The sequence below is a fragment of the Panulirus ornatus genome, chromosome 23, assembly GCF_036320965.1.
Source record: "Panulirus ornatus isolate Po-2019 chromosome 23, ASM3632096v1, whole genome shotgun sequence".
NCBI lineage: Eukaryota > Metazoa > Arthropoda > Malacostraca > Decapoda > Palinuridae > Panulirus > Panulirus ornatus.
The window spans coordinates 22,764,029-22,790,998 of record NC_092246.1 but is presented as its reverse complement, the minus strand read 5'-3'; the positions used below and the strand labels follow the sequence as shown (position 1 = coordinate 22,790,998).

The window sequence follows — 26,970 nt, the reverse complement described above, 5'->3', positions numbered from 1 at the left end:
TAGGTGGGTGGCAGGGGAAGGTGGGCGGCAGAGACGTAGGTGGGGAAGGTGGGTGGCAGAAAGGCAGGTGGGGAAGGTGGGTGGCAGAAACGTAGGTGGGGAAGGTGGGTGGCAGAGCGTAGGTGAGGAAGGTGGGTGGCAGAGCGTAGGTGGGGAAGGTGGGTGGCAGAGAGGTAGATGATAGACAGAGGCGCGTTACAGAGAGATTACTGGCAATGAGGTGGGTGGCAGAGTGATGGGTGGCATAGATGGATGGATGAGAGCTGGGTGGTAGGAGTGGATGGGAAAGACGTGGGTGGCAGCGGTGACTAAAGTGGGTGGTAGACGGATACATCCCCCGGGGTCTGGCCGGCCCAGTGGCCAAGCCTGATACATCCCCCGGGGGTTTGGCCAGCCCAGTGGCCAACAGTCAACATGACGTCATAATACGGCAGAACACTGTCATCTCGCCAGATATCTGTCATACTCGAAGTCTTTATATACTTCACATTTCATCAAAACTCACTTCCACATTTCTCAATCTTTCTTACAGATTTCTGTGTTATTCTTTATTCGTTATGCTTCAGTTAACCAGACGACTGGCAGCGGCGGCGCCGGCCGGCCGGCCTGCTGGCTGACGACCAGCTGTGATGCCAGGCGTATGACGGTAATGACTGGTGGCTACAGCCAGAGAAGCCGGGGGCAGCGGCGTGGGCAGCACGACGAGGCTGAAAATGATTAAGAATTCCATCGATGTTTTAAAGTGTAGTTCGTCAGGGAAAGTTTGCAGCATTTGCATATCATGAGAAGAGGTAGCCAGGATAAACCCATCCTCTCTTGTATGGTGCAAGTTTCTCTCTCTCTCTCTCTCTCTCTCTCTCTCTCTCTCTCTCTCTCTCTCTCTCTCTCTCTCTCTCTCTCCATGGCCTTATATGCAAATCCTATCCCCCTGGGTTGGCCTGTCGTCCATATTTCATGGTCGTCTTGCTATTTTCGTCCCACTTGCTCCTCCTATCTAAGCGCCCCCCCCCCCCTCACCTTGCTAAGCTGAGTCCCCCTATCCCTGCTAAGCCCCTCCATCCTGCTGAGCTCCCCTTAGCCTGCAAAGCTAAGCTCCCTCATCCAACTGAGCTAAGCTCCCTCATCCAACTGAGCTAAGCTCCCTCATCCAACTGAGCTAAGCTCCCTCATCCAACTGAGCTAAGCTCCCTCATTCTCTTTATCAGAAGCGTCCATCCTAAATCCTTCTACTTACTGCTTCTCTCATCTCTCCTCCCCCACTCACCTTCTCTCTTCTCATTCCTCCTCCCTCATAAACCTTACCTCTCCTCATCTTTCCTCCCTCATGCACCTTCCTTCTCTTTATTTCTCCTTCCTCATGCACCTTCCTGGTCTTGCCTCTGACCCCCAGAGAGAAGGTCTTCCCTCTAGATCTCAACAGGGACCCCCCCACCCAGAGAGGAGGTCCTTCCTCTAGTGCCCAAAAGGACCTCTAGAGGGAAGGTCTTCTCTGAAAGTCCTACAGGGACCCCCCTGAGAGAGGTCTTTCTTCAGTGTCCCACAGGGACCACTTACGAGGCCTCTCTAGTTCGTTTCCTAAACTTACTGACTCTCTTCCATCACTTCCTTTTCTTTCTTTCTTTTCTTTCTTTTCTTGATGTGATGGAAGGGTGGGCCTCAAACGTAATGGTGTGGCCGCTGTGTGGTGGACAACTGTTGACTGATATTAAGTGAAGGCTATATGTACCCAGGACAGGTGTACACACACACACACACACACACACACACACACACACACACACACACACACACCACCCACGTCTCTCCTGCATGACGCAGACGATGATTAAAAGGGGCGTTATCATGGGGTTGGAAACCCTCCCCTCCTGTATAATCACTTTCAAAAGATGGGAACAGATGAAGAAACCGGGCGTCTGTTGCTGGGGGGCCACAAGCCAAGGCGAGGAGGTCATCAGGAAAAGAAAAAAAAGATGTATAATGTTGTGTCGTCCAGGTCGTGTCGTCCTGGTCGTGTCGTCCTGGTCGTGTCGTCCAGGTCGTGTCGTCCTGGTCGTGTCGTCCTGGTCGTGTCGTCCAGGTCGTGTCGTCTAGGTCGTGTCCTCCAGGTCGTGTCCTCCAGGTCGTGTCCTCCAGGTCGTGTCGTCCTGGTCGTGTCCTCCAGGTTGTGTCGTCCAGGTCGTGTCGTCCAGGTCGTGTCGTCCAGGTCGAGTCGTCCAGGTCGTGTCGTCCAGGTCGTGTCGTCCAGGTCGTGTCGTCTAGGTCGTGTCGTCCAGGTCGTGTCGTCCAGGTCGTGTCGTCCAGGTCGTGTCGTCTAGGTCGTGTCGTCCAGGTCGTGTCGTCCTGGTCGTGTCGTCCAGGTCGTGTCGTCTAGGTCGTGTCGTCCAGGTCGTGTCGTCCCCCCCCCCCCTCCTCCCACTCCACATCAACCCATCCACTCAACTTCAATTTACCTTTCCATTGCCTTCTCTCCATCCCTCCCCCTCCCACACACGTACACACATTCCACTCACCTCCCTTCCATCTCCCTGGCACCCCTTAGCCCCCCCTGCCCCCCCCACATGGCTAAGCTTCCCCATTCCCCCTGGCAACACTTCATCGATCGCCCCCCCCCCACACACACACACGTGACAACACCCACAACAGATAGCCAGGCAGCCAACGTGCGAGATCCTTCCCCAAGCCAACAGAGAACCACGCCAGGGGACGGTGTCACGAGAGAGAGAGAGAGAGAGAGAGAGAGAGAGAGAGAGAGAGAGAGAGAGAGAGAGAGAGAGAGAGAGCTCTATGTACATATATGTCCGTGTACTCGTTACTGTGTTCGTGTTCGTGTGTGTGTGTGTGTGTGTGTGTGTGTGTGTGTGTGTGTGTGTGTGGTTCATATTCACCTCAATCATTTCTCTGCCTGGGTACCTTAACATCTGCTTCATCACATATATTCCTGTGTCACTGTGCGAACGGAAGGGTTAGGTCTGGTTGACCACCTGGCCCTGTACCTTCCATTATAAGTGAGTTTACTGAACACCAGTCAGCGGTTAGTTTACCTAACACTATCTGTTGGTTTACCTGATACACCAGTCAGCTGTTGGTTTACCTGATACACCAGTCAGCTGTCGGTTTACCTGATACACCAGTCAGCTGTTGGTTTACCTGATACACCAGTCAGCTGTCGGTTTACCTGATACACCAGTCAGCTGTTGGTTTACCTGATACACCAGTCAGCTGTCGGTTTACCTGATACACCAGTCAGCTGTTGGTTTACCTGATACACCAGTCAGCTGTTGGTTTACCTGATACACCATCAGCTGTTGGTTTACCTGATACACCAGTCAGCTGTCGGTTTACCTGATACACCAGTCAGCTGTTGGTTTACCTGATACACCAGTCAGCTGTTGGTCTTTGTATTCCTACTAACATTCCTCACATAGTTTACATGTCATCTGTAAACTCCCCTCCTCGTGCTCCCCAGTACCCCAGTACACTCCCCTCCTCGAGCTCCCCAGTACCCCAGTACACTCCCCTCCTCGTGCTCCCCAGTACCCCAGTACACTCCCCTCCTCGTGCTCCCCAGTACCCCAGTACACTCCCCTCCTCGTGCTCCCCAGTACCCCATATACTCCCCGTTCACCCAGTACTCCTCCAGCACATTTGGCCACTATCTTAACAAACTCATTATCATCGAAACACACTCATCGTCTCTTCGACGCACTCACCTTCTTCCCCATGGCCCGCCCACGTCCTCATGGTCTCTATGGCCTCCCTGGGAAGGCCATGACCCGCCCACGTCCTCATGGTCTCTATGGCCACCCTGGGAAGGCCATGGTCCGCCCACGTCCTCATGGTCTCTATGGCCACCCTGGGAAGGCCATGACCCGCCCACGTCCTCACATTACCAAAACCACAATAGTAGGGAATAAATGTCATGACTCAGTCTCTCTTACGGGTACAAGTTGGCCAATTATAGGATCGCCCACCAGATGGGAGGGTTCACAGGAAAGCCTTTGAGGGATTTGAGAGGATTAGACATGGCGAGATTAATAGGATTTAATGTCGTAAGTGTATTCAATGGACGACCAACATCTCCAGTCTTGATTGTCTTAGATGAGTGGAAGTCATTAAAACAGTTCCTGCGCTGCTGAAGAGACTGATTGGGAGCGGCAGAAGGTGATTACGAACGATTACTGGTTGTCATCCAAGTGTGGTAGATGTGAGGTGTGGTAGATGTGAGGTGCGGTATATGTGATGTATGGTAGATGTGAAGTGTGGTAGATGTGAAGTGTGGTAAATGTGAGGTGTGGTAGATGTGAGGTGCGGTATATGTGATGTGTGGCATATGTGAAGTATGGTAGATGTGAGTTGTGGTAGATGTGAGATGTGGTAGATGTGAGGTGTGGTAGATGTGAGGTGTAGTAGATGTTAAGAGTGGCAGATGTGATGTGTGGTAGATATGAAGTGAGGTCTGTCAGTGTGTCTGTGTCTCCTCATCATGTAATACCCGCATCTGTCGATCAACTTATAATATTCCATCAACATAGATAACCTCTATATACACAGGTCTCATCTATATCCCTCACCACCAACGTAATACAGATCTCACCACCCATCTAGTGCAGTCCTCACCACCCACTGGGGCTCATACTTACCACCCACCTACACTAAGTGCAGTCCTCACCACCCACTGGGGCCAATCCTTACCACCCACCTACACTAAGTGCTAAAGTGACAATAAATTCCCAAGAGCAGGCTCTCAAATATTCATCATGGCTGAATCATTTCAAAATTGCATCTTGCTCGGTGTGTGTGTGTGTGTGTGTGTGTGTGTGTGTGTGTGTGTGTGTGTGTGTGTGTGTGATATATAAAGACGAAGACGCACTGCTTCATCATTACCATCTAGCCACCTCATCAACAGACCTCCATTAAGTCATCATCCTTCACTGCTGGCCCGGCTATCTTTGACCGTGTTATCCTCGGCTCTGTTATCTGTACTGTATCTTACCTCGTGTTATCAATGTCTCACATACGTCACTGTTGTCCTCATTATGTTATCACTATCTTCCTCCCTGACGCCCCACTTGGTTTGGAGGTTCAATAAAGAAAACTGAATCTATTTATCTATTTATCATCTATCTGTCTATCTATCTATCTATCTATCATCTATCTATCTATCTATCTATCTATCTATCTATCTATATATATATATATATATATATATATATATATATATATATATATATATATATATATATATATATATGTGTGTGTGTGTGTGTGTGTGTGTATGTGTGTGTGTGTGTGTGTGTGTAAGTGTGTGTGTGTGTGTGTGTGTGTGTGTGTGTGTGTGTGTGTGTGTGTGTGTGTGTGTGTGTGTGTGTGTGTGTGTGTGTGTGTGCAAAATCCATCATTCCCAGAGTTGTAAAAGCGAGCTGTAAAACCTTTTAATCTCTTGGATAAGATCACACCTGACAAAGATATATGATCAAATGATCAATTAGTTCTCAGAGTAGTACGATAACTTCTCCCGGACCACTGGCAGCGCGCATCCGTCCCTTCCCTGCAGCTGCCCTGCCTGCCGCACGATGAACGTCATGACCCCATGTGGCCTACATTAACCAAAATCTCTGTAATGCCTCGTGTGATTCCATCTAATTAAAATGTGTGGACCTCATTTTGAAACACATTATCCCCTCCACCCCCACCACCTCCTCCCTACACACAGCACAAACAGACATAGAGAGGGACAAAAAGCTTTAGAAATTTGAAGTTAGGTAAAATCTAACAAGCACAAACACACAGACATACAGCCCAACACAAACCCAGAGTCAACCATACAGACTAACAGACAGACATAGACAGACAGACAAACACACAGGCAGACAGACACAGACAGACAGACAGACAAACACATGCAGACAGACATACAGCCTAACGGACAAAGAAACAGACAGGTATATGGTGTTTTCAAGGGACCATTGGGCACCAGTACTACATCAGGTACCTACACAAGTTTGCACAGGGTAATTTGCATATCAAAATTATGCAAATGTTCCCACAAGAGGTGTGCGAGGCACTGAAGTATTACTTAGTTAATCAAAGGAGATAAATTGGATTTCCAGTGCGATGATTGCTCTGTCGACAGTTAATATGGCGGACCCACTGCAATATCTGTGATAAATATAATTAATCTTTCGATGCATGGAAGATTATATTCATCAGGTCCATGTAATGCTTATACGAGTAGGGCGTAAAAGATACAAAATTACATTTGTCGTAGATGTAATTATATTGTATAATTATGATTATATAATATTGTAATTATATTGTATACATGTAAATATATATATATATATATATGAAATGACTGACCTGTACTGATTTATAAGGAAAATGATGCAGAGTTTGCGAGGATGATGCAGGAAATTCCCGACATTAATTGGGGACCGAAAGATGACAAAACCACAGTGCCCAAAGGGTTGAGGGAGACGAGCCTAAACGGCGTATCACCTGTCACATCCACGAATCAAACTCGCCCGTAATGTAACTGGCCACAGGGACGGAAGCGACCACCTTGCAGATGGTGGCTGAACTGCCAAACATCCCAGCGCTAGGCTGTTATTACAGTCCACTGCATTAATCTTAATTATGGATTCCCATATGCAAATCAGAGGGAAGTGATGCATTGTACTTTTTTAATTTAGCGAGTGTGTGTGGGGGGGAGGAGGGGGGTTACTGCTCACCAGAAGGGATCAACCATGCGTCGAGAGTCACGCGTCTTTATGTGACCGCAGAACAGCGGTTGTGACCGTACTGTACGTTACTGACCGTATGTCTTCGTTACTGACCGCATATCTTCGTTACTGACCGTATATCTTCGCTACTAACCGTATATATTCGTTATTGACCGTATATCTTCGCTACTGACCGTATTATATCTTCACTACTGACCGTATCATATCTTCACTACCGTATTATATATTCGTACAATAGGGAAATTATTTTACGTCTTAAACGAAGTCAAACACATGGTGTTGTAAGTTTGTTTTAGTGTTGATGTTGTTCTCTGTATCTGGGTCTTGTCTTCCATGCAGTCTATCTCATGTGTCAGAAAACATATGAAGACCTGAAGACATTTTCGCCTCTTCCCTCGTGATAAGGCAGTCTCATGTGTCCTTGTGGCTGGAGTATGTAGCAGCGGTCTTAACTGTGCCTGCCTCCTCCTGGTCTATTAAAGAGGACGCAGTCTTTACACTCGTCCCTCTTATTCCCTCGTCTCTGCCAGGTTCAGTATTATTGGTCCTTGGTCCCTCTCATATTTGGGAGAACCTGCAGTCTGTACTCCCCTTCTCATGTCTCCTGCAGAAGGGAGTCTTGACGGGTTTGCTTCCTCATGTACATGTCAGGGAGGGGAGTCTTGCCCCCTACCTTTCTCTTACTGCCCTAACTGACGAAGGTTATGGGTCTTCCCCCACCTCCCTTATGTATCCAGAAGGCAACGTCAGTGCCCCGCTCTCACCAGTTGCTTTAAGCGACCGCTGAAAGAGTTGATTTCCTGTCGCATCTACATTATGCAGAGGCTCCGGGCGTTTTTATCGTAGGCATCAACTCATATCTACTTCATCCTTCTTCATTCTTCAGGTCCACAACTCCAGTTTTCCAGGTTTGTAAATGATAAATGGTTTTTCCTGCATTCTTCTTTCTCTTCTGCGCCTCTGCTTCACCATCCATCCTCACTATCTCAGATACTTCTTCTTCGTTATATACAGCCTTCATACATCCCAGACGAGAATTCTTTCACCCAGTTTTAAACGACTGCTTCACTCAACTCTTCCTTCCATCTTCATTCTTGTTCATTACAGTGTAACACTGAACTCTGTTCCCAGAGTTAGTTCTGTTTATTTACTTCCAGATGTACACTTCCCCGTTTTTTATTGGAAGAATCTTTTCCTCACCTCCAGTATAAACGTTCAAGTCTTCGTTATACAGTCACTATAGAGGTTCTAACTCTGTCTCATGTGACATAACATATACTGGAGAACACTGGATCCTGTTTAGCCTTCCCACTGCCCTACGTCTTCTCTCAACCCCTTATCAAACTAAATGAGCACGACGTTCCGACCCTATACAACCACACTACGACCCTCGACCAAGACGGCACGAATCATGACCACGAACGGTACGAATTATGAGCACGACGGTACGAATCATGAGCACGACGGTACGAATCATGAGCACGAACGGTACGAATCTTGAGCACGACGGCACGAATCTTGAGCACGAACGGTAGGCCCTTAGGGTATCCTCTGAGTTGGCCTGGGGGTTTGTATGTTGATCTGAACTGACAGTCTTGTGTTCTTGTTACGTGTTAGAAAAAGCACCCAGTCTCTCTCTCTCTCTCTCTCTCTCTCTCTCTCTCTCTCTCTCTCTCTCTCTCTCTCTCTCTCTGCAGTTCCCGGTAATGATCATTAAACTCCCGTATCAAAGGCCACATCATTATCAGAATAATCCCTCCAATTTTTCGATCGCTAGAGTCAGAGACAAATAACGCCCTGCTCCCGTGTTGGAGGCTGCCCCGAACATGATTAAACGCCCACGTTATTTTCCCACTGAAGACTTCAGTGTGTGTGTGTGTGTGTGTGTGTGTGTGTGTGTGAGGAGGGGGCAGCTCTAGCTCAGGAACCCGCATGACGTCAGAGTTCACACAAGGCACGTTAGATAAAGATACATCATTAAACTTGACCTGGTTTGTAGATAACAGAATCTAACGTTATGTACGGTGAAGAAAACGTGTATATAGTTCCTGACATGTGTTTAAGATGGTTCTTGTATCATGACATGGTCAGTGGGTCAAACAACTGAGACCTAATCAGGTCGCTACGATCATTCGATTGTAAGACTGACTGGAGACACTACATGTTCCTTTCTGATATACTGATTAACGGGGTATCGAACCCACTCTCACAGACCATGGGGGACGAGATGTGTTCCCAACGTGCCACCTGGAGCAAGTGTTTAAGTATGTCTTAAGTACAGTATGACCTGAGAATGACTGATCCCTTTAAAGACTTACTCTCCGAAAACAGCGAGTCCCACTGACCCAAGTCATGAACAAATTAGATTCCTTACTCAAGGCGCTCCAACAATCTGAATGTGATATGTTGATAAGAGATACGTCTCAAAGTTGGGTCATAATGATCCTGAGAGAGAGAGAGAGAGAGAGAGAGAGAGAGAGAGAGAGAGAGAGAGAGAGAGAGAGAGAGAGAGAGAGAGAGAGAGAGAGAGAGAGAGAGAGAGAGAGAGGGGGGGGGGGGGGGAAGGGATGATCTCTGCCGTATTACGTAGAGTATGCTAATAATTCAGTGTACAACCTTTGCCATGCCACCACTCACGTACGATAATAATGGATAGTGTACGATCTCTCTCATACCAACACGCGTACGATAATTATGCATTGTGTACGATCTCGGCCTTGCCACGTCGCTAATTATGATAATGGACCCTGTTCGGTCTATGTCTTGCCGCCAAGTGTACAATAATAATGGAACATTGACGTTCGTGTGTGTGTGTGTGTGTGTGTGTGTGTGTGTGTGTGTGTGTGTGTCGTACAAATTTATATGAATATAACTTATTACAGTTTAAAAATTTTACATAAAATTGGTTTAAAAAAATAATTCTTTTCGTTGAGCATCCTCCAGATAAAAGCAATCATGAAAAGAATGACGCACATTTCATCAAACCTTGAAAATCATGAAGGAAACATGACAGTGAATAATGTGAGGCAAACATAATATGTCTTAGAAAATACAGAACCAACTACTTAGGTCAGCATGGGAGGTCAGGTCAGCATGGAAGGTTAGGTCAGCATGGGAGGTCAGGAAGCAGCTCTCTCGCTGGGTAGGTCAGGTCAAGAGCAACGACACAATCATGCACATGACACATTCCTACAAGCGTTGGTCATGCAGTCATGCATGGGTGGTGACAAGGCGGAAAATAAACCACTTCTTTCATTCCAGTTACGGAGGGGCGGTCTATCATGCAGGCACTCACCTGATCATGACAAGTCTTCATGCATCATACACAGACAAACACACACTCAGACACATCCATCAAGTTATCATGCAGTCACTGTTCATGCGAGCAATTAAGAATGCACCATGTAATCATGCAGCAGCCAGTGTTGAACATTACATATATATATATATATATATATATATATATATATATATATATATATATATATATATGAAGAATCTGTTCACGAGCCAGACTGTGTAGCGTGTTGACTGGTGTATTATATTTACATAATGTTCTGTATTTTTCTTGACACAGACTAAATCCTAAATAATGATGATAATGATAAAGATAATAATAACAGTGATAATCAGAACAACAAAATGAATAAATAACGGACTGTTAAAATGAACAACAGCCAACTGTTGAACATATACCCACAAGATGAACACAACATAAACATGAGTGGTGTACGTAACGGTGGATGTGAGTAAGGCGTCACCTTCACATGTTCTGTGATGGCAGGTCACGTTCACTCATGATCATTGGCATGGGCTGATGATGTGGCGGTCGGTACGAGCTCGCATGGAAACAATATGGTTGTGGTGCCGAACTGCCACGCAGGAACGAGGGATCTCAATTGGGAGGAGGTGATGGTGGCGAGAGTGGTGCAGTGCATTCATCTCAAACTGTCTGTTGAGGTCCAGGTGATGATGGTGGGTGGAGAGAACCGCCAGGGTCAACGTGATGACCTTCTCATGATAGATAGTGTAAGCAGGACCATGGCTGGCCTTGCCCTCTTCCGCAGCCTTCCTAGCGGTGGAGAGAGAGAGGAAGACAAAGCCAGGCCAGGGAGGAAGACAAGACCAGGCCAGGGAGGAAGACAAGGCCAGGCCAGGGAGGAAGACAAGGCCAGGCCAGGGAGGAAGACAAGGCCAGGCCAGGGAGGAAGACAAGACCAGGCCAGGGAGGAAGACAAGGCCAGGCCAGGGAGGAAGACAAGGCCAGGCCAGGAAGGAAGACAAGGCCAGGCCAGGGAGGAAGACAAGGCCAGGCCAGGGAGGAAGACAAGGCCAGGCCAGGGAGGAAGACAAGACCAGGCCAGGGAGGAAGACAAGACCAGGCCAGGGAGGAAGACAAGGCCAGGCCAGGGAGGAAGACAAGGCCAGGCCAGGGCAGAGGACAAGACCAGGCCAGGGCGGAGGACAAGACCAGGCCAGGGCGGAGGACAAGGCCAGGCTTGGGAGGAACAAGTGGGTTCAGGAAACATGAACGTGGCGCAGATGCACTTGGATCCAGACGGACTGGAGGCTGGCGGAGGCGAAGCAGTTCTCTGGAAGACTTTGAGCTTGTTGACTTCGATACCGGGGAGGGACGTCACGTCTTGCAATCAGTGAGGCAAATATTTTGATTGCTGGAGGGAAGCACAGGTGATGAGGCACAGGGGCATGACCAGTTCAGGGGAAAAACGCATTTCATTTTCACGTTTACGTCAAGGGGTTGTGGCGGAGCGCTTGACCTGGAAGACTGAGTAACAGTCGGGCGACATCAGTTCCCTGGACTGCCTCGGGCAGTGTTGGGACTGGAAGGTGGGCTGGAAGGCAGATGGCGTCCAGGTTGGGGAGTCTTCGGCATATGGTAATGAAGCGATTGCTAATAAGTGGAGTTGTTTTGATACTGAAGAAATGAATGACGAAGGAAAACGAGGAGGTCTGCTCGCTCTGACCGCTCGCCTCTCACAGTCACCCACACTGGTGGCTGATGTCAGTATTCCAGCCTGGAGGAGGAACAAGATTTCCTCGCAAAGCTTCTTCTGTGAACGACTTGATCACAGTCGACCGTGAGAGTCTGTTGTGTGGGAGGTTCTCTGTGACGTGACGAGTGTCTTCGAGGAAGGTGTTTGTCTGACGAGAACTGATGCTGAATGGGTGACTGGCTAGCTCCTCTGAGAGAGAAGGATAAGAAAACACGTTACACAACCAGACTGAACTCCACGGACGATAGATATATGTACCCGCCATCTGTGCTCCACGGACGATAGATATATGTACCCGCCATCTGTGCTCCACGGACGATAGATATATGTACCCGCCATCTGTGCTCCACGGACGATAGATATATCTACCCGCCATCTGTACTCCACGGACGATAGATATATGGACCAACCGTATTAACACCTAATTGCCCACAGTGTAGTCTACTAAAGAGGACCATCAATGATCAAGCTAATGACCCTGTAATTACAGGCGTCAACCTGGAAATAATTATGAAGTTTCTTTCATTATAGAAAATAATTATCTTACGTCAGTTTAAGCCATCATGACATCATTACAAAGTAAGAACAGCATAGGAAAATGACAGTCTCTTCCGCGTCTTTAGGGCAGAAACCTAATTACGTAGTTAATGAAAGACAACCTTAAAGTATAATGAATCACGAAGGAAAGTGTTATTACTTTGATATACTGTATCAAAATGATAACATATACTATATCAAAGTGATAACATATACTATATACTATATCAAAGTGATAACATATACTATATCAAAGTGATAACATATACTATATCAAAGTGATAACATATACTATATACTATATCAAAGTGATAACATATACTATATACTATATCAAAGTGATAACATATACTATATCAAAATGATAACATATACTATATCAAAGTGATAACATATACTATATCAAAGTGATAACACTTTCCTTCGTGATTCATTTAGTGATCTTGGGACTTTCTTGATGCTGTTATCAGCTGTATGTGTTATCTTTAAGATGATCTATTAGATATTTAATATCTATCTCCCGGGTCTTTGTATTACATGATACAGCTCCCCTCGGATCGGTGGAGGAGACCACAGGCAGATAAGCTTATGATGGCTTAGAAGACAAGATGAAAGCTTGAGTCTTGGTCGAACACTACGACCTTGAATACAACACTATGACCCTTGAACACAACACTACGACCCTTGAACACTACGATACGACCCTTGAACACTACGATACGACCCTTGAACACTACGATACGACCCTTGAACACTACGATACGACCCTTGAACACTACGATACGACCCTTGAACATTACGATACGACCCTTGAACACTACGATACGACCCTTGAACACTACGATACGACCCATGAACATTACGATACGACCCTTGAACACTACGATACGACTCTTGAACATTACGAAGCGACACCGGGCAATCAGATGAACGCGAGAAACATTAGGCAGCGGAGGAGGAGGAGGAGGAGGGGCAGGAGGAGGAGGAGGAGGAGGAGGAGGAGGGGCAGGAGGAGGAGGAGGAGGAGGAGGAGGAGGAGGAGGAGGGGGAGGGGCAGGAGGAGGAGGAGGAGGAGGAGGAGGAGGGGCAGGAGGAGGAGGAGGAGGGGGAGGGGCAGGAGGAGGAGGAGGAGGAGGAGGAGGAGGAGGTGGAGGAGGAGGAGGAGGATCTTGAGTGAGGTGATCACCTGGGATGGACAACGTGGAGGTCCCGCCCGTCACCAGTGATAACTGAGGGAAGCCTGAGCGAAATGCTCGGGGATCACTCACACTCCGTGACCCAGTATTGTCTCTGTCCTCCCTCGCTCCAGTACACGTAATCTGGGCAGCTCGCCTCCTGACACACACACTTGGACGACCATCTTTCTCTCCATTTACAGTCCCCGCAAGGCTCTCCACACAGCAGGAGGGTCAGGTGTGGCCCCTGGGAAGAACACTTGAGGGTAGTTGTCGGTCGCCATCTGTAGCCAAGATTGTGATGAAATATTATTGTCTTTCTGATGACATCAGTTCTACGCTCCCCCTCCCTCCCCACACACACACACACACACACCCTCACCATGAACCATGCCTCTCCCTCACAGTCACCACACCTCCTCCTCCTCCTCCTCGCCACCACCACCAGCAACCTACCAGCAACCTACTGAGGGTCGACCTGGGGTCACGGTCAACAAGGAACAAGAGGAACACAAGAGCCGACCGTCTTCCTCACGCCCAAGTCTGACGTAAAGACATTCAAACCGACGAAAAATTACGATAAATGACCTGATTTTCTGGGACGCCTATTTTTCTGTCGATACTTTAAGTCGTTACAACAGTTACAGGTATTTCTGTTTCTTTCCTTTACAGATTTTTTCCCCTGAGACGCAGGGTCGAGTGCTGGGCAAACAAAATGTTTGGGAAAGCTTCTTCCGTTTACCGCTGGGCGCAGCACCGTCTCGCTTTTGTTTACCCTTCAGAACGTGTTGCAGTGTAGCATGGGGCAGGCAGGCCAGCCAGACCCGCCCCCGGACACCTGCTGAACCACTCCAGCAGACGAAATGTTGCAGGGAGGGAGAACCCGGGCCATGACGCATGCACGGACGATCCTGTGGTAAAAGTATTTTCTTTAGATAGAGAGAGACTGATTACCTACCGACATCAGGGTTGGGCCTCTCTCTCTCTCTCTCTCTCTCTCTCTCTCTCTCTCTCTCTCTCTCTCTCACCTCGTCATACACCCCTCAGCCATCCCACATCCCCTCGCCCCATCCCCGTGGGTCTCCGAGAGAACAACCGCCAGAGGCTTTCCTTCCTGTAGGAGGAGCCTAGCTAGGGACCTCGGACCCGACGGCCAGGCTAGCGGGGTCCTTGAGGGATGCTGCAGGAGAACCTGCCTCTCCGTCAGGCGGGCCCAGCACCGGAGGATCTCTGGAATTTTCGCGTATTTGACGCTCGACATAAACATGGAGGCGAGTTCCCTGTGATTCTTGGAGATAATTTACTTATCTTAATGACAATATAATGACTGCGATTCATTAATTCTCTCGTACACTTGTACTGACACTGTCTCCCACACTGCTACGTCCTCACACTGTCTCCCACACTGCTACGTCCTCACACTGTCTCCCACACTGCTACGTCCTCACACTGTCTCCCACACTGCTACGTCCTCACACTGTCTCCCACACTGCTACGTCCTCACACTGTCTCCCACACTGCTACGTCCTCACACTGTCTCCCACACTGCTACGTCCTCACACTGTCTCCCACACTGCTACGTCCTCACACTGTCTCCCACACAGCTACGTCCTCACACTGTCTCCCACACTGCTACGTCCTCACACTGTCTCCCACACTGCTACGTCCTCACACAATCCCCTCTCGTTTTTTTTTTCTTTTTTTTAATTTTCCAAAAGAAGGAACAGAGGGGGGCCAGGTGAGGATATTCCACAAAGGCCCAGTCCTCTGTTCTTAACGCTACCTCGCTAATGCGGGAAATGGCGGATAGTTTAAAAGAAAGAAAATATATATATATATATATATATATATATATATATATATATATATATATATATATATATATATATATATATATATATATATATGATAGAATGGTAGTAATCTACAGGTACATATATGTCGAGCAGGTCAAACTGCCCTGGATGATGAGCCGCAGGTTATACGTCAGGCAGGGAGGGGAACTAAATGAAAGTAATTACCATAATTCACTCGGGAATTTCACTTTGAAATCTCTAATAAAGATTACATTTCATGAGACGTAATTCTACCCTGGCCTGAATATCATTACTATTAACGCTGACGTAAGCACCGGCAGAAGACACCCCCCCTCCCTCACCCCCCCATAAAAGGTTAAATACCTTTCCTGTAATTGTGGCTGACGCCTCGTAACGACGGGCAGTTGGCGGACGTAGGAGTAGCAGGAGCTGGGCAGTAATGGTTGGTCGGTCGGGGCGTCTCTTGCTCAGCGTACTGACAGGTCTAGTATTACCTACACGCTGAGAGTAACTACCTACCTACCTACCTACTTACCTACCTACCTACCTACCTACCTACCTACCTACCTACGAGTAACCCTGCGGCAGGCTGCGGTAGTGGTACATACGAAGGCACATGTCAGGGTGGTGCACCACTGTGACGTCACCACCACTCAATACATGAGGCTGTGGGAGCCATGTATACACACATGTGTTGCTGACGCAGATACATACATCATGGACGATTTATTGTACAACTTTATGCATCCAGTGAACTACATCATCAATAGCTACAATCATCAACGCTGTTCAGCCACTCCAAACTTTATGTAGTTTGTTTTGATTAGCCCTGCGCCTGACTGGTAGACTGGTATGTATGTTCCTGGGCTGTGAACTGGTTGGTTGTGGTACAGTGCACCCTGGCTTCTCCTAAAAGCCATGGGAGAACAGAACTGGGGGTTCCTCTTCTCTTTCCTCAATATATATACACACGTATCATAATTCTACCAACCGTATCATATAACAGAAACAGATATTATATTATTGATGATGAAGACATGATACTGTGTGTGTGTGTGTGTGTGTGTATTACTCCGCGTCCTTGCCTACAGTGTGTGTGTGTGTGTGTGTGTGTGTATTACTCCACGTCCTTGCCTACAGTAATCACATAAAGGAGAAAGTGAAGCTGGCGATTGAGGACATTTAGTGAGAGTGACTGAATTAAGGCCACTTAGCTATGTGGAACACAGAACCCGCAAATCTTCATTTATTTTCTGATGTATTTCAGACATATGAAACTTCAGCTTGTGTTTCCATCAGGCTCGTTAGTCCGTTTATGAATGCAGTACATGAGAGGCTCCGGGCGAGTGGATGTCCCACTTCAGAACTATTAAAATGGTGTTTCTCTTAATGGCTGTCCTGATTTGATATTCTGAAAGCGTTGGCAGAAAGCGGGGTGAAGCGGGGAGTTATTTCTGCTGAGCCTCAAGCCAGGGATAATAGAGGTAATTCTGGAATAGTCCAGCGCTTTCAGATCGCCGCCACACTGGCAGAAAAAAAAGAGAGAAAAGGTATGTCCCTTTTTTTTCCAAACCACATGAATGAAATACATGGTCTCCATGCATGGCGTGGGCCAGATGATGACGCAAAGAGCCATACTTCATGACAGAAGATAGGCGAACGCTGAGCAGCCAACACCTCATGACAGACATCAAATGAACACTTAACAGCCAAAACACTTCATGACAGACGCCGAATGAAACACTTCGCGGGATGGTTCAGTGTCTCGTTCATTACTGCACTGCTTCGAATCTGCTTCCCTTGGCGTCTCAGGCATCACAAAACATCAACACTTTTATTCTTCTCACGACAGCCGTAAGAATCTTACGATCTTAGCCTTTCTATATATGGTTGTCTGGTCGTTGTACCGTATGCTAAGACAACCAGACCTGACGTTGTCAGCAAGTTCAGCTTCTCACACAACTTGATCTGATTCAATGGTCGCTTCTGATGACGTCATTATCTGTCGTGAGTGGCACTGGGGGAGCGGTTGATAACTGTTGTCAGCATTTGACAACAGTTGTCAAGGGCGGCTCTGGGTGCTGGTGGGAGCAATGTTGTCAGATGTAGGGCGAGGTGGCTGCTGGTGGCAGGAGGGAGTCATGGCAATTTTTTGTTTGTTTTGTCTTTCTTAATCAGATCTCTCTCTCTCTCTCTCTCTCTCTCTCTCTCTCTCTCTCTCTCTCTCTCTCTCTCTCTCTCACACAAAACCATTTAGGGTCGTGTTGTTGCCAGTATGACCAGACCAGATGAGAGCCATACAGGACGCCTTTGTGTTGTGTTCGTCGGCACAATAAAGAAAACCTAGCCAGGGGTGGAGACCCCCCCCCACCACGCAGGAAAGGTGGAGGTGGCCACCAACTGGCAGAGCAACACTTTGCTGACGACAGACGGTGTGGCCACTGATTGGACCACAGGTTGCAATCGTGGGTGGAAGTCAAAGGTCAATTGATGATTGCGTCTATGAGATAACTTGGTTAACAACCCACCACCATGCGACCCCTGAGCACGACGGTATGACCATTGAGCACGACGGTACGACCCTTTGAACACGACGGTACGACCCTTTGAACACGACGGTACGACCCTATGAACACACGACGGTACGACCCTATGAACACGACGGTACGACCCTTGAACACGACGGTACGACCCTTTGAACACGACGATACGACCCTTTGGCATGATGACCTAAGCTTTGACCTGACCCTTAAGGCCCTGGTCATATGCCACGCCATCATACCCAAGACTCGTACCGTCAGTGTGTAGATGATCAGTCAAACAATGAGGCAGTTTACGTCACATATCATCTACGACTGTGTGGAGGAGTCGCTGGTGGAGATGGCAGATGTGGATGGGTAATGCGTCTGTGTTGAAGGCCTGGTGGTCAGTCAAGCGTAGACCTACACTACAGTTTGCCTAAGCTTAATGCATTTTACGAGACTTTTACGAGACTGAATATTTGATTAATGGTTTCATAATTACGTTCACTGGTTATCGAAAAAGATAATAATTGTTTTCACATTTAGTTTTTTTAATTCACAGTTCTTTGCGCTCGGGAAAAGTGCTCTCTGTTTTCATTTCCAAGGTTTAGAAAATACTTAAGTAATTTTGTCAAAATCTCAGACACAGCAACTGGCAACTTATGTCTCATCCCGACGTCTGAAATCTATGATGTTGTCTGGAAATTCGCCAGAAGGTACGAGGAAACGTTACGAATGTGTTAACCTGTCTTACCAACGTCGATGGGGAGGCGTAATGAGCGACTCTTGAGGTGAAATTCAATGCTTTTGTTGTCCTAAAGTAAAATAGAGTCATGGAGGGGCAGGGAGACTCGATGAGGCGCCAGGCAGAAGTGAGGGTTAAGAAATAAAAGGATTGTGATAATTGGAACAAAACTACCTAAGACCTGTTGGTCTGTACGATGCAGCTCCTATGTACGCCCAGCCATTGTCTGACATGTGTTGATGTAAGCCTCACTCTTACGTAACCCTTGTTCAAAACGTGTGAACATGGCCTCACACTTGGAGTTTATGCCAGTTCATCTGTACCTGTTCCCATTCCAATGTTTACCTATTTCCTCTTTAGATCCCTCTTTATTAGCTTCTTGGTCGGGTTGGATGATCTTGAGCACCTTATCTCTATCCTCTCTTATTTATCTTTAGTTTTCCATCCGTGCATCTCCACCACATCGCCACACACTATGCAACACCTAGTGTTGTCGTCCTGTTTTATACAGTCTCCAGGGGGTACAGTAACCTTCCCTTGAGGGCACAGAAGACGCTCCCAACAGCTGTTACCCGCGCCCTCTGTTCTCCGCCCTCCTAGTGACGGGGACATGTGAAACCCTCACTAGGGCTGGCGTCTTCCCTGGTTTCTTCAGTGGCCGGGGGGTCATGATGACGTGATATGGTGAAGCTGTCACCAGCAGTGTCTTCCCCCGGTATATACAGACAATGGGGGAACAAAGGAAGGCAACCTGTCTACAGAGGGGGCGACGAAGCGACATGTCTATGGGTCTGGAGGACGAGGAATGAAGGGAGAGTGTGAGAGGAGACGTGGAGGGGATCGAAGGAGGAGTGATCACAACGCGCGTCTTTCTCTTGACGTCTGGCCCTTCACAGGACCAGGTACGAATATGGAGAAAAATTATGGAACTAAAATTGACTAAAATTGTTGGAGGGTTCGACATGTTTCTCTGAATGACACTGGACACTGAACCCCGCTTACCTTGTTGTCTACCTCATCCCTTGTAGTTTACCTGAGCCCTTGTAGTCTACCTGATTCCATGTAGTTTACCTGAGCCCTTCTAGTCTACCCAAACCCTTCTAGTCTACCCGATTCCTTGTAGTCTACCTTAGCCCCTGTGGTCTGCCCACGCCTGTGAGTGTCATGAGCTGGAAGACGTGGTCTGCCGGGATAAGGTCATGACCCGGGGTCACGCCTGCCTGAATAATGATGGAGAGATGTTACAAAGGCCTCACGCTGTGCCTCACGCTGTGCCTCACGCTGTGCCTCATGCTGTGCCTCATGCTGTGCCTACTGGAGGAAGAGAAAGGATCTTTAGCATCCTGCCTTCTTCTCCTCATCTGACTCCCTCTGTCTCTTTCTCTCTTTATCTTTCTCTCTGGCTCATGCAGCAGACCCCTACCCTCACATCACCTGGCGGAGGACGAGAGACGAGCGAGAATGTGGCCACACCACTGCTGACTGGCCACCTGGCTGCAACAACACGCCCTCCCTGCTACAATGTGTGTGTGAGAGAGAGAGAGAGAGAGAGAGAGAGAGAGAGAGAGAGAGAGAGAGAGAGAGAGAGAGAGAGAGAGAGAGAGAGAGAGAGAGGATAGTTAAGGTTTTGGGACATTTTAGGCATAGGGTCGAAGATGTATATGGGGTAGCCCCCTGCACGTAGAGACAGCCCCCTGCACGTGGGGGCAGCCCCACTGCACGTGGGAGCAGCCCCCTGCACGTGGGGGCAGCCCCCTGCACATGAGAGCAGCCCCCTGCACGTGAGGGCAGCCCCCTGCACGTGGGGGCAGCCCCCTGCACATGAGAGCAGCCCCCTGCACGTGGGGGCAGCCCCCTGCACGTGGGGGCGAGGCTTTGGCTGAGTAATTTCCGGCGTCGAGTGGATGTTGACTAGTGCCACTAGTGCCTCAGTGATGACCCGACCAGGTGGCCACTGTGACCTGATGACCCGACCAGGAGGCCACTGTGACCTGATGAAAGTACCGGAGAGACGGGTCACAGTGACCCAAGTGGCAAGTGACCAGACCGGAGGGACCTGAACAGTGGCCAGACCAGAAGGACCAGGTCAAAGGGACCTGAAAAGGTTATATTAGAGTAAGTAGGGGAGTGTGACCTGATCATACCTGACCTGATCTGACCAGACCCGGAGGCCTGACCTGGTGTGGACCTGGGAGCGTCCTCGTGAAGTCGTGCCAGTCGTTATGGATGGATGACCTACCTGTCAACACCACCACCAGCACGTGACCCTCATCATCAACATCACGTGGAAAATCGCAAACTTTACCGTAAGGACGAGTTTTGTGTGTCCCTGGTGGTGACACCCCCCCCCCCCCCCCCCCGTGATGCATGGTGGGGGAGAGGGGGGGTGTTTTTGTGACGTGGGGACACGCTCACGTGACACACAAGTCATATATATATATATGTATTAGAAATACATGCACGTGCCAAACGATATACATCCCCCACCTTAGGGAGACAATCTCACCTACCAATCTCTCCGTTCAGAAAATAATTTAATTTGATGTAGAGTCTCTCCTCCCTGTGTGTGTGTGTGTGTGTGTGTGTGTGTGCCATCCTCCCACCAACTACCAGGCTGCCACCTGTTGGTTCTACCCAAGCAATTACCTCCCTCCCACTCTCATCCCACATCTGCTTTCCCCCCACCCCTCCTCTCTCTCTCTCTCTCTCTCTCTCTCTCTCTCTCTCTCTCTCTCTCTCTCTCTCTCTCTCTCTCTGGCTCTTTTTCCCTCTCCCTGAACCCTGACGGCAGACAGACGGAGCCACATCCCACCAGCACCACAGCTAACCCGCACAAATGACCCTCCATCATACAGATCAATTTGGTAAATAACTCATATACAATTTTTCTTGTTTATTATGCATCATCTCGTGACGTATCGCGCCTCAGTAAAGCTTCGCCTGGTTGATGATGATTTGTGGCAGATGTCAATATCACCAGGGAAGTTCCTCAACTCTCACACACGACTCACGTTGCTACAGTGCTCATGTGGGAACCTGTGATGTGGGGTCTTGTTTATAACTACGTCCTGTTGCTTTGGCTTGGTGCACATCAGGTAACACCATCGCGTCTGGTAACCGCCAGGACTCACAGTCAGCGGCGTCAGGAAACAGTGACTCTACTGTTGTGGACGACATCTCACCAGTGGCAGTGTGGGTGCCACTGTGTAAGGGAAGGGGTGGATGGCACTGTGAGGGGAGGATGTGGGTGGTACTGTGAGGGAAGGCAGTGGATACTACTGTGCGGGTGGCACTGTGAGGGGAGGATGTGGGTGGTACTGAGGGGGAGGATGTGGGTGGTACTGTGAGGGGAGGATGTGGGTGGCACTGTGAGGGAAGGATGTGGGTGGTACTGTGAGGGGAGGATGTGGGTGGCACTGTGAGGGGAGGATGTGGGTGGCACTGTGAGGGGAGGATGTGGGTGGCACTATGAGGGAAGGATGTGGGTGGCACTATGAGGGAAGGATGTGGGTGGCACTGTGAGGGAAGGATGTGGGTGGCACTGTGAGGGAAGGATGTGGGTGGCACTGTGAGGGGAGGATGTGGGTGGTACTGAGGGGTCGGTGTGGGTGGTACTGTGAGGGAAGGCAGTGGGAACTACTGTGTGGGTGGCACTGTGAGGGGAGGATGTGGGTGGCACTGAGGGGGAGGGCGGAGGTGGCACTGAGGAGGAGGGCGGAGGTGGCACTGCTTGGGGAGGGTGTGGGTGGCACCGGGAGGGGAGGGCGCTGGTGGCACTGTTCAATATTCCTAACCCTGAGGGGGACGGGGAGAGCTGGCACTGGCTCCGTGGATGGGTAGTGGGATAGGAGCGGTGGGCGGTCTGGGAGAGGTGGGCGGTCTGGGAGAGGTGGGCGGTCTGGGAGAGGTGGGCGGTTTGGGTGAGACATCATACTGGATTGATCACAGATATCTCATGGATTTTATAATTCTATATCTATCTTATATATCTATATCTATATCCTGGAGGGTTGCACAGTACCACGCAAGACGTGTGGCCACGACTGTATAGCAATCCAATCTATAGACTCGGGGAACATCGCTAAAGATTTCTATAAAGACTGTTTACATATGTATACAAGACATAGAAATGAGGGTATGTACTGATCTTGGAGATGTCATGTGCATAGCAATGTTTTATATGTATATATATATATATATATATATATATATATATATATATATATATATATATATATATATATATATATATATATATATAGTTCATGGTGATCCTCACTGGATGTAGACGCTGATGTAAAGTCTTGTGAAAGGTTCCAACATTACACAAGTGTCGTCATAACAAGAGAGTTATATTTCTAAGTGTCAATGATCACATGAAACACAGTCGAGTACGTTGTAGGAAACTATACACATCAAGATGTCTATTATTTTCCGTCGGTTATTGTGCCTACCACCCGTCTGGGTCTCGTCGCTAGCCAGCAGGTGTGTGTGTGTGTGTGTGTGTGTGTCGCTGATGGCCATTGTGCAGGAAACAAGACGATATTTGTGTTATCACAATGACAGCCTCTTACGCGGAAATGTTTGCCAACAGACTGGAAATGTCCACGACTGAAAAATAGACTGAAACAAAGTTCATCTGAAATTTCAAGGGAACTGGGAACTTTTCTCTCTCTCTCTCTCTCTCTCTCTCTCTCTCTCTCTCTCTCTCTCTCTCTCTCTCTCTCTCTCTCTCTCTCGCGTAAAACTGAAGCGTAAAATGTCATATTTTCACCAGCAACATGAAGATAATTAACCGGTGATCTGTCGTGACTGAAGCCAGCTTTTGCTGTGGGGTACAGTGGACCTGTGAGGTACAGGACCTGTGAGGTACAGGACCTGTGAGGTACAGGACCTGTGAGACGCAGGGTCCTGCGTCGAGAGTGTATGACCTGGTCGACGATGTGTAAACTGGTCGACGGTACATGAGCAGGTCGACGACCATGGCACTACTAGTGGTCGACATACCATGCTGGTCAGGGTCGATGGTCGGGAGTTGCCACCAGCCACATGGGTTAACATCCTCTAAAAATAACCTTCCGACATCCATATTTAAGACGGTCAACTCCAGGTGTCGCATGACAGGCAGTCATAAGCCGCTGTCACGTGTGCATGACGCCCGTCCATACGAATTTAAGACTCAATTGTAAGTTTGACACAAATATTTTAGTGATGATATGTTGGGGTGGTCTGTGTCCCTTGTAAGAATGTGTGTGTGTGTGTGTGTGTGTGTGTGTGTGTGTGTGTGTGTGTGTGTGTGTGTGTGTGTGTGTGTGTGTGTGTGAACATATGGTTATGTATATATATGTGTATTCATATGCACACTTAAGTGTATTTATGTATGTATGTACGTGTAAGTTCCCCTCACATGTGTCAACATACGTGTTCCCTTCCTCCACATAGCAGCCCACATCTCCTCACCCTTGCCTCTCTCTCCCCTACAGACTCCCTGTGCAGCCGGTGCCACATCTCGGAGACGTTGTTCGCCACCTTCTTCTGGCTGGGTTACTTCAACTCCTGCCTCAACCCTTTCATCTACGCCTGCACCTCCCGCGAGTTCAAGCGGGCCTTCAAGCGGATCCTATGCCGCGGCCGGGCGCGGCGCTCCCTCCACCACACGACTTTCCACTCCGCCGTCTGGAGGAGGGGAACAACGGCCTCTACGGCCCGCACGCCCTCCCCTGCCCGCCACGGCATCGAGGGCCTCCTGGCCCACACCACGCCCCTGGCTGACCCTTGCGGCGCCGTCTGGAAGGCGTCGCCCAGGGGCCTCCGCTCCCCCGAGCCGCCCTGCGAGTGCGTCTCCGTCGCCTCCATCATTAAATGATCCTTCTCGACCCACCAAATATTCCCAGTTCAAACTAGAGGAGTGAGCGCCACCAGCGCACGACCCCGCACAACTCCAGCTGCAACCTTCATCATTCCGAGAGTAATGTGGAGGACTCGACTCACAGCCTTGAACCTCCTACGAGCACATATTTTCTCAGCTCACACAGAGGAGGGACATGATGGCCACGTAGACAGTGTCGTATTATCTCTGTTATCATCATGTGCGTGCGTGCGTGTGCGTGTATGTGTGTGTGTTACGTGCAGTGTTTATTACGAGACAATCACAGCGCTGTTGTACCTTATTATAACAATTAATGTTTAATGTAAAATCCATTGTGAGGTGGGAGGTTGGGGGAAAGGTGGGCGGGGGGTTTAGTCTAGGAATAAGGGACTTTGATACTTATTTTCTATCAAAATAAGAACTAATATCATGTATGAGTTGCCATGTAGGAGTATCACCTACGATGGGTCAGTTATGAGGTCATCTCCCCCAGTGATCTGACTGAGGTCAAGTCGTGGGTCATCATGCCTCGTGTCTCACGAACGTGTTCGTGTGTCTGGGATCTGGGTTAAGCGTGAACTGCTCCACACATCATTAACCCTTGACCTGGTCATTCCGCTCACCATGAGATTTTCTTTGATCACACATGAAAGACTTAGATCTATTCACATGTGTCTTAATCCTTGTAAAACATCATCTAATCTTGTTTTTCTGATTCATTTCAGACCACTACAACATCTTGGCAAAGAATGTAACTTCTTAATGTAATGGAAATTATGTTATACAAAATCCTATTTCTATTTTGAGAACATTTTTTGTTCTTACACTTCCCACAGTGTTGGTACGACAGTCTGTTCCTGGCTACAGCAATCCTCTTCTGGAGTAAAAAGACAATAGTATGCTGGGTATGTTGTCAGTATACTGGGTATGTTAGCAGTATACTGGGTATGTTGTTAGTATGCTGGGTATGTTGTTAGTATGCTGGGTATGTTGTTAGTATGCTGGGTATGTTGTAAATATGCTGGGTATGTTGACACTGTTGCTCTCTTGCCTACAGATGATTCCATCTCATGACAAAATATACATGAGAGGAACATCAATTTCCAACACGACAGCAACATACCCAGCATACCCAACATACTCAGGGTAACCAACATACTAACATCTCGATCGCGAAGGAGAGGTGCCGTGTCCAGGGACAAACAGACAGGTTGTTCTAAGCCTCGATAGATTTCCTGAGTCTTAAAGGAGAGAAATAAAAGTTTGTTGTGTCGCTGGGTGAAGTATGGGGTCCCCATCCCTGGCACACACACACACACTGATCACAGTGCAAAGATTGGGCCTATCCTAGTGTGACCCCGTGTGGCTTAATGTTGACCTACGATGACCTTATCAGGTGCACCACTGACCACTGTGGGTCAGTGGTGCACCTAACGACTCGGTGATCATCCCAAACTGACCCATCACGGGAGATCTGACAGAACACTAACCTAATGATGGTACACGACCCTTGAAGTCGACGGTACACGACCCTTGAACACGACGGTACCCGACCCTTGAACACGACGGTACGACCCTTGAACACGACAGTACGACCCTTGAACACGACGGTACGACCCTTGAGCACGACGGTACACGACCCTTGAACACGACGGTACGACCCTTGAACACGACTGTACACGACCCTTGAACACGACGGTACCCGACCCTTGAACACGACGGTACCCGACCCTTGAACACGACGGTACGACCCTTGAATACGACGGTACGACACTTGAAAAACAACAGTACGACCTTTATAGGCCACGTTGGAACGACCCTTGGGTATAATGATCTGACCTTTGCCCTAGTCCCTCTTTCTTAGTGGGGAACAGGTCAGAGGTTACAGTCTTCGTGACCAAGGGTCGTGGTCAAGGGCCGTCGTAGCCTCGCGTTCAGGGAGGTCAACCAAACAAGACCGTAACGAAGATCTGATCTGAGGCTGTGGCAGCTCGTGGCCCTCACGGCAGCAGCGTGTTTCATGATGCCTCAACACACTGCCACTCCTCCTCCCGGCTATATATATATACATGTGTCAGTATCTCTACCTCATCTATTATAAATATTTCATCGACTTGTGAATAACTTATTAAGCAAGATAACTTATTTATATCAATGAGGGGAAAAAGTTATGAAGTTGTACATATATGCTAAAAATATAAGATAATTTATCCTTCAATGTCCTTAACGACACTGTTTATCTCCTTACTGAAGAACAATGTTAATATCATTTGCACGTCTCACGGTCTACATAACTATTCTCATATATAATTTCTATGTAACTTCATTGTATTGTAAATATTAAAGGTAATATATTTGAGGCCATGAGACTTATCAGTGTGTGTAATGTATGTGTTTGGCCATGACGACAGCTATAAATGTGCATATAAGTTTGGTAGAGATACGTGTGTATGCAGAGTAAACCCAACTGTATCTATATGTTTCACCAACGTCGTGTCAGCTGTACCGCTGTACTTCATGTATTCTGGGTCTCTTACAGGTCAGCTT

The 26,970-nt window shown here is 48.3% G+C and overlaps 1 protein-coding gene and 1 long non-coding RNA gene across 2 annotated transcripts in view; both read left to right on the top strand.

Annotated features, from left to right (window-relative positions):
* Positions 1 to 24,776, top strand: part of LOC139756916 (alpha-1A adrenergic receptor-like) — a 119,573-nt gene extending 94,797 nt beyond the window's left edge. The window contains exon 2 of the mRNA XM_071676843.1: positions 24,038 to 24,776. Within this exon, the coding sequence (XP_071532944.1) occupies positions 24,038 to 24,420 (383 nt within the window). The 3' untranslated portion in view covers positions 24,421 to 24,776. The remainder of the gene's footprint in view (positions 1 to 24,037) is intronic.
* Positions 24,777 to 24,797: 21 nt separating this feature from the next.
* Positions 24,798 to 26,970, top strand: part of LOC139756917 (uncharacterized) — a 6,609-nt gene continuing 4,436 nt past the window's right edge. The window contains exon 1 of the long non-coding RNA XR_011714461.1: positions 24,798 to 26,970. This exon is cut by the window's right edge and continues 3,073 nt beyond it. This is a non-coding gene — a long non-coding RNA (uncharacterized lncRNA).